This window comes from Physeter macrocephalus, chromosome 16 (genome assembly GCF_002837175.3).
Source record: "Physeter macrocephalus isolate SW-GA chromosome 16, ASM283717v5, whole genome shotgun sequence".
In the NCBI taxonomy this organism is placed as follows: domain Eukaryota; kingdom Metazoa; phylum Chordata; class Mammalia; order Artiodactyla; family Physeteridae; genus Physeter; species Physeter macrocephalus.
This window is the reverse complement of record NC_041229.1, coordinates 86,933,725-86,942,748: the sequence shown is the minus strand read 5'-3', so window position 1 is coordinate 86,942,748 and position 9,024 is coordinate 86,933,725. Positions and strand designations below refer to the sequence as shown.

The 9,024-nt window shown below is 36.6% G+C and overlaps 1 protein-coding gene across 1 annotated transcript in view; it reads right to left on the bottom strand.

Annotated features, from left to right (window-relative positions):
• PDHX (pyruvate dehydrogenase complex component X) overlaps positions 1-9,024 on the bottom strand; it is a 76,514-nt gene that overhangs the window by 55,838 nt on the left and 11,652 nt on the right. The window contains exon 2 of the mRNA XM_007129530.3: positions 7,887-7,967. Coding sequence (XP_007129592.2) covers positions 7,887-7,967 — 81 coding nt within the window. The remainder of the gene's footprint in view (positions 1-7,886; positions 7,968-9,024) is intronic.

Below are 9,024 nucleotides of genomic sequence, written 5' to 3'. Positions count from 1 at the left end.
TTCTGTTCCACAGCAGTGAATTCCACCATTCTGTCTTCCAGGTCATTTATCCGTTCTTCTGCCTCAGTGATTCTGCTATTGATTCCTTCTAGTGTATTTTTCATTTCAGTTATTGTATTGTTCATCTCTGTTTGTTTGTTCTTTATTTTTTCTAGGTCTTTGTTAAACATTTCTTGCATCTTCTCGATCTTTGCCTCCATTCTTTTTCCGAGGTCCTGGATCATCCTCACTATCATTATTCTGAATTCTTTTTCTGGAAGGTTGCCTATCTCCACTTCATTTAGTTGTTTTTCTGGGGTTTTTTATCTTGTTTCTTCATCTGGTACATAGCCCTCTGCCTTCTCACCTTGTCTATCTTTCTGTGAATGTGGTTTTTGTTCCACAGGCTGCAGTATTTGAGTTCTTCTTTCTTCTGGTGTCTGCCCTCTGGTGGATGAGGCTAAGAGGCTTGTACAAGTTTCCTCCTGAACCTAATTCTCGATTTCCCCACCTGCCCACCAAAAATCACCCCTGTTTCCCAATCTCAGTTATTCCACCCTTGCAGCTCAGGCCCAGCGGGGCATGTAGTCAACTCCTGCTCACCGTTCTGGATATTGTTGGATTTGGTGATTCCTCTTTCCTGCATTTAAGCTCAACTTACATTTAAAAAATCTGTCTTATAATTTTCTACACAGAAGTGAGCAGAACCCTGACATCTGTTTAGATGGTCATACTGACTAGAAGTCCTCAGGACTGGCCTTTCCAATGTGAGCCTGTAAAGGAAGCTACTTAAATTGCCTACAGTTAGCTTTTGATACCAGAGCACTCCTAGGGCCTGTTCCATCCAGTGCAAGGCTACTATCAGGGCTCAAGAAAGCACGTAAAGACCACTTCCTACAAAATAACCATGAGTGTCATTACCTCTTGGCTTTAGGATAAGGACACTCACAGACTGATAAACTGCAGCTTGATATTCAAGATCCTTCCTATAACCTATCTTATCTCACATCCACCATGCCCTTAATGCAGCCAGAACTACCTACGGTTGCCAAAATACATGTCATTACATCTCACTTCCAAGATTTTGACAAATTGTTTACATTACTTCTAATGTCCTTCTTTCTTTTTTTTTTTTAAAAAAAGCCCATTATATAAGGACCAACTCAAATAGTACCTCATCTGTAAAGCCTTCTCGATGCCTGTCACATCTCCTGCTCTTGCCTTATTCTCCCCTCTGCCAACATATTTGCTGATCAGCCACTTACAGTGCTGCTGGGTCTGTTCTATTGATTAGTACTATGCTAGTCATAACCACAAAAGGAAACATATCAAAACTCAGACATGTTCGCCACTAAGGAACAGAATTAAGTTGTGCTTCCAATCAGAGGTGGTACATAGCACATCAAGGACCAGTCATGGTCATCTGGATAGCCTCATTGTGCCATACCTCCTATCCTCTATATTGGCCCAATCCACAATCCCAAACTCCTGCTGTGAGGCCCATTCTGTAATTTCTCTTGTTGACTTTCCTAGCACCCCAGCCCTGCCCACCCCACCTGCAAGAACTGGGGCCTTCTCTCAAACTCCCAAGCTACTAAATACTTGCAGCCTTCTTCTCAATGCCCAACACTTGTCCTCACTGCCATGAATGGCTCATCTCCTAGAATCACAGCATCACTCTGTCAGACTCTGAACTCTTACTCACTGCCTAAGTTCTCTCTATACAATTTTTTTAACATGTTTATTGGAGTATAATTGCTTTACAACGTTGTGTTAGTTTCTGCTATATAACAAAGTGAATCAGCTACATGTATACATATATCCCCATATCTCTTCCCTCTTGCGTCTTCCTCCCACTCTCCCTATCCCACCCCTCTAGGTGGTCACAAAGCACCGAGCTGATCTCCCTGTGTTATGGGGCTGCTTCCCACAAGCTATCTATTTTACATTTGGTAGTGTATATATGTCAATGCTACTCTCTCACTTCGTCCCAGCTTACCCTTCCCCCTCCCCATGTCCTCAGTTCCATTCTCTACGTCTGCGTCCTTATTCCTGTCCTCCCCCTAGGTTCATCAGAACCACTTTTTTTTTAATGTTTTAGATTCCATATATATGTGTTAGCATATGGTATTTGTTTTTCTCTTTCTGACTTACTTCACTCTGTATGACAGTCTCTAGGTCCATCCACCACACTACAAATAACTCAATTTTGTTTCTTTTTATGGCTGAGTAATATTCCATTGTATATATGTGCCACATCTTCTTTATCCACTCACCTGTCAATGGACACTTAGGATGCTTCCATGTCCTGGCTATTGTAAATAGTGCTGCAATGAACATTGTGGTACATGCCTTTTTTGGAACTATGGTTTTCTCAGGGTATATGCCCAGTAGTGGGATTACTGGGTGATACGGTAGTTCTATTTTTAGTTTTTTAAGGAACCTCCATATTGTTCTCCATAGTTCCATTCTCTACGTCTGCGTCCTTATTCCTGTCCTCCCCCTAGGTTCATCAGAACCACTTTTTTTTTAATGTTTTAGATTCCATATATATGTGTTAGCATATGGTATTTGTTTTTCTCTTTCTGACTTACTTCACTCTGTATGACAGTCTCTAGGTCCATCCACCTCACTACAAATAACTCAATTTTGTTTCTTTTTATGGCTGAGTAATATTCCATTGTATATATGTGCCACATCTTCTTTATCCACTCACCTGTCAATGGACACTTAGGATGCTTCCATGTCCTGGCTATTGTAAATAGTGCTGCAATGAACATTGTGGTACATGCCTTTTTTGGAACTATGGTTTTCTCAGGGTATATGCCCAGTAGTGGGATTACTGGGTGATACGGTAGTTCTATTTTTAGTTTTTTAAGGAACCTCCATATTGTTCTCCATAATGGCTGTATCGATTTACATTCCCACCAACAGTGCAAGAGGGTTCCCTTTTCTCCACACCCTGTCCAGCATTTATTGTTTGTAGAATTTTTGATGATGGACATTCTGACTGGTGTGAGGTGATACCTCATTGTAGTTTTGATTTGCATTTCTCTAATGATTAGTGATGTTGAGCATCCTTTATGTGTTTGTTGGCAATCTGTATCTTCTTTGGATAGATGTCTATTTAGGTCTTCTGCCCATTTTGGGATTGGGTTGTTTGTTTTTTTGATATTGAGCTGCATGAGCTGCTTGTGTATTTTGGAGATTAATCTCTTGTCAGTTGCTTCGTTTGCAAATATTTTCTCCCATTCTGAGGGTTGTCTTTTCGTCTTGTTTATGGTTTCCTTTGCTGTGCAAAAGCTTTTAATCTATACAATTTAATCTATACAATTTAATCTATACACTCAATACCAACATTTGCCTGGATGACCTCCCATGCCCACCAAATCACATATAGAGACCCCAGAAGTCCTTGCCAGGGCTAGTCTCTGGAATCAGTCAAATCCTCCCAGACCGTGTCCTTCATTCTCAACTCACTCTTCCCTCTTCTCTTTCCATTTTTAACACTTGGTTTACCATTTCTCATGCTGAAGTATAATAATGGCTATGGGGAACTCATCTGGTCAATTTCTCTGTGCATCTGTCCAACAATCCCTAATAAGGGACTGGAGATTCATCTCCCCAAAAGTTTAACATGTTGCAGAATGAGTAAAGCATAGAGAGATGGCTAAAAGAATCCATCCCACAGTCAGTACCTGGTTACTCTACAGACACATATGGCAATGACCAGAGGAAGGAAAAAGGAAAAGAAAGTAGTTTCCAGAAAAATAAAAAGTCTCCTTCTCCAGCTTCCTTCACAGTAAGTTTTCCTCGGTCCTCTTTCTGTACCATGAGCGCCGTAGCCTCCTTATCTCTTTGGCCTTCATATGCTTAGTCTTATTTTTAAAGCACCATACTAAGTAATAAAATCTGGCAAAATAATTACTTACAATAGCCAAGGTATGGAAACAACTTAACTGCCCATCAATGGATAAATGGATAAAGATGTGAGATATATGCATATATATAATGGAATACTACTCAGCCATAAAAAATATGAAAATTTCGCTATTTGCAACAACATGGATGGACCTTGAGGGTATTATGCTAGATGAAATAAGTCAAAGAAAGACAAGCACTGTAGAATTTCACAATATGTAGAATATAACAAACAAAACAAATGAACAAAGCAAACCAAACAGAAACAAACACGTAGCTACAGAGAACAGAGTAGTGGTTACCAGAGCGGAAGGGCCAGGGGAAGGAGGGGAGGACAAAATGGGCAAAGAGAATCAACTGTATGGTGACAGACGGAAACTAAGTTTTTGGTGGTGAGCATGCTGTAGCATATACAGAAGTAGAAACATAAGGTTGTACACATGAAACATACAATGTTATAAACCAATGTTACCTCAGTAAAAAAAGAAATTTTAAAAAATCTGGCAAAATGGTTGCTATAAACAATAGATTAATATAGCTTTGTAGGTAGTATTGTAGCAAGTATTTTCTTAGTAACAGCAAGATTCAAATTCACTTGGAGCTTATAAAAAGCTGAGGAAAGAGTAGTTTCTCACTCCAAGTTATATCCCAAAGGCTACTGATTGGACAACTTTAGAAAATATATATTAGTACAAAAAGTTCAAACATAAACAAAAGTTATAAGGAAAGTTAATGAACCAACTTTTACAACTATTACAACTGTCAACTGACTCATGAATACTTATACTCTTATCCTCCCACCAGAGATATTGTGAAGTTAAGGCCAGATGTACTATCATTTCATACATAAATATTTCAACTCATATCTCTTATAGATAAGATTTTAAAAATTATTAGCATAGTATCATTAAACCTCTAAAATGATTAATTCCTTAATCTAATTAAACATATAATTTTCAAATTCCCCAAATGTTTTATTTGCTTGAATCATAAACAAAATAAGGTCCCTACACTGGAACCGGTCTCTTAAATCTCCTTGAAGCTATAGGTTCCCTTACCTCCTTCCTTTCCCCATCTTCCCATCCCTTGACGTTTATTTGTTGACGAAACTGGCCTGTAGAAATCCCCCCAGTCTGGGTTATGCTGATATACTCCTCATGGTGTCACTGGATACATGCCTCTTTCCCCTTTACTTCCTGGAAATTGGTAGCAAGAACTACAGGCTTAATCAATTCAGCTCAATTTTCTGGCAAGACAACCTTATAGCTGGTGGTACTATCTGGTTTTCTCTCTTTTTGTGATATTAGCAACCACTGATGGTCACTGGCTATATCCCTTAATTCATTAGAGATTGCAAAATTGTGATACAGTGACATTCTATCATTCCTCCATCTTTTAAGAGTTGGGATATGCCAATAATTAGAAACTTATCATCACCATCTACTTGGTTACTCTAAGCTACAGCTCATATAGGAAAGGCAGGGAAAAATACTTGAGTCTTTCCACTTATTACGTTTTCAAAATGAGTTAATTTACTAGCATCCCCCAAAGCAGACCAACTATTAGTATTTTTCTTTAGTATTATTGTGAGCTTCAATTTGAAATATATTTAATGTGTTTCAATACACTGTAGATATTATTCTTACTGATCCTGAAATTGTCCCATTTTTGGCTCCTGAGTCCTTTAAGATGCCCTCAGGAATTTTTGATAACTGTTTTCCTTTCTAAATTGACAAGATGTTCCAAGCTCATCTTGTACATTTCCTGCCCCAGACCTGGAAGTAGCTATTTTCCAAGGAGCTTTGGTTTACTTTAGAAGAAAATGGCATTTAGATACTATATAGTCTCATTGTTAGGGGTGCTCATTGCTAGTGGGTTTGTCATTTTTTCCAGGCCCTGCCATGAAAAAGAGCTAGAAAATTCACCATCACAGGATCTTTCCTTAACCTTAGCTATCTTTCAACTGTTCTTCCTTTAAACCACACTCAAAGGCTGGATTCCCAATAATATCATCTTAATCACTCATTTGCTTTATCCCATAAAATACATTTTTAAAAAACCTTAGAATAACAATACCAACATAACCCCTATAATACTATTACTCTAAACAGTTTAAGATATTTTTAGAGATGTCAATTTCCTTTAATTACAATCTAGTAGCGATAGATAGTCAAGTTTGTTGACATTTGAAATAGCCCCTCCCTGCATGGTTGTTATATCAGCAACTCAATATATAATTAGGTTCTTCTGTTTCAACTGGCTTCCATTTTTAAAGATCTTTTAAAATTAAATTCTGTGTTAAAATTATGCAAAATATGTATATGGTTCCAAGTTAAGGAGACAAAACGAGATGTATTCAGAGAAGTCTAGCTTCTGCTTCTCTCTCCACTCTCTACATTGTTTCCTCCATCACACTACAAATAACCATTTTTTTGTTGTTAAATTTTTGTTTTATCCTTTTTAAAAAAAAATTCCAAATATTAGTATTCCCATCCCTTTCTTCAATGAATGATACACACTATATCTATTAGTCACCACCCTGCTTTTTTCCCCTGAAAGTCACTCTACAACAGTATAAAGAGACACTCTTCATTCCTTTCTATAGTTGTGGATGTAGTATACGTTATTCATCAAATTGTGTACTGACCAACAGATGGATTGTTTCTAACTTTTGCTATTACAAACACCGCTGCAATAAATAGCCTCATATGTGCATCTTTTCTTATTTTTGCCTTGAGATAGGATCCCTAGAAATAGAACCGCCTGGCGAAAGGGTAAATATAAATGTAATTTTTCTAGGTATTGACAAATTCTCTCCCTTAGGGCTTATACCAGTTTGCATTTCCTACAGCAATGTTTGAGAGTGCCTGCTTCCCCCCCATTCCCTCCACAGTCTCATCAGCAGAATAACTTGTCAAACTTTTTAATTTCTGTCAATATGATTGGTAAGAAATGATGTATCAGTGTAGTATTAATCTGCATATTTATTAGTACAAATATTAAATAGCTTTTCATATGTTAGAGGCAATTTGCAGTTTTTTTTTCTGCAAACCATCTGTTCTTATATCTTGCCCATTTTCTTGCTGAGTTGATAGTTTTCTTATTCTCTATTTTTTTAGAAATACTAACCCTTTGTGATTAAAAACTGCAAATACCCTTCTCCAATTTGTCATCTTTTTTACTTTATTTATTATGTTTTCAGCTATAATAAAGTTATTATTTTTACCATAAAATTTATCTATATTTTCCTTATTGCATCTGGATTTTGAGTTGTAGTTAGGGTGTTTATCCACTTCCAGGTTCAGAGGAATTCACCAGCCTTTTTCCTAGTACTTGTCTGGTTTCATTTTTGTATATTAAGTGACTGATTCACTTGTAATTTATCATTGGAATAGTACAAAGACTAAATCTAATATCATCTTCCTTCATTATTTAAACACTAAATATTCATGTCTATTTCCTCATTTTCCATTCAGTTCTGTTAGTCTGTCTTTTTAAGCACCAATACCACAGTTTTTATTATAAAGGCTTAATAACATGTTTCAATATCTAGTAGGTCTACAACTCTCCTCTGCTGCTCTTCTTTAATGAGAGTTTTTCTTATTATTCTTACTTATTTATCCTTTCCAATGAAATTTATAATCAGCTTGCCTAGTTACAGGAAACACACACAAAGAATCATTATAAAGTCACAAATTAACTTTAGGGGATTGACAAATTTATGATGTTGAAACTAAAAGCTAAGAATAAGAACTAAAACTTGGAAAAAAGCATTAAAATAGTTTACCATTCTCTGCTTGTGAAAAGATACAGGCTGAATGCAGAAAACCTTTGCTACACTACCATGAGAAATTTTTATTTAAACAATTAAGATTAATAAGCAAAGGAACCAATCATTTCATGTATATCATGTATTGTGTAAACCAGCTGATTAGGAAAAAACCAAAATGATCAAATAACACAGGTATTAGAAATGCATTGCTCACCTTCCTTTTTCAGCCATTTCACAATGTTCCCTTCTTCCATTGTAGGAGACAGTGATGGCATTAGTATCGTAATAGGATCGGCTGAAATTGAAAAAAGGAAACATTAAACACAAAAAATAATGCACCTCATGAGGCAGCAACAAAAAGTTCAAGTAAGTTAATATCGAATTCAATTTGAGAAAAAAAATATTCCACAGTCTGAAAGACACCCAACTGGTCAAACTAAGTGTTCAGTAATCTTTTCTGGAATATTTTCAACTCCTTTTTCATAGCTCCCCAAGCCCTCTATGCATATTTTCAAGCCAGGTGCTTACAAGATTAAAAAAAAGAAGAGCTGATTTATGTTTCATCTTCTTCTCCTTCCCCTTTTGTTGCTGCAAAAAATATTTACAAGTAGAATGACCAAAGGAAAAGACAAAAGAAAAAAAACTAGAGTTCTGATAACCTACAACAGAAGAATTAAGATTAGACTTACAACAGAATAATCAAGATTAAACTTTAGATACTGGTTGTGTTTTTACTTTAATCTAATATTACACCATTCAGAAATCAAAGGTTCTTGCTGCTAAGTGTGAAAAGCAGAGGCTTGCCTTGTCAAGAATGATAGGGCAAGTGAACTTAATTAATCTCAGATTGTGTTTCATACCACAGTCCAGCTAGGGATCCAAAAAGATAGACTCAAACCAGGATGACAGCTCAATAAAGCATAGCTACTTTTTCCTTAGATATCAAAAAAGGAGACACGCTATATATTTGGCCAGATGTGCTTCCCGATAATTCCACTGTCCAGGATCATACTTAAAGAGTGCACAGCTGTTAGATTACAATTTACATAAAGTTTATACTAATAAAATAGTTCACAGAGTGCGCCAGTGCTTATTTAGCAGTAGCCATAGTAACAAACGACATTGCCTGAAATCTTCCACAAAACCTATTCTCTCCTCAGATTATTCAACTCTCTGACCCAAAAAAGCAAAATACACCACATCTGACATAGTTCAAATGTGGAAAAGGGTAGAATAGGGCTTTTTTTTTCCCCATTGATGTTTTAGGATTAGAAATAAGGGAATTGCTATCAAAAAAACAAACAACCCAATCCAAAAATGGGCAGAAGACCTAAATAGACATTTCTCCAAAG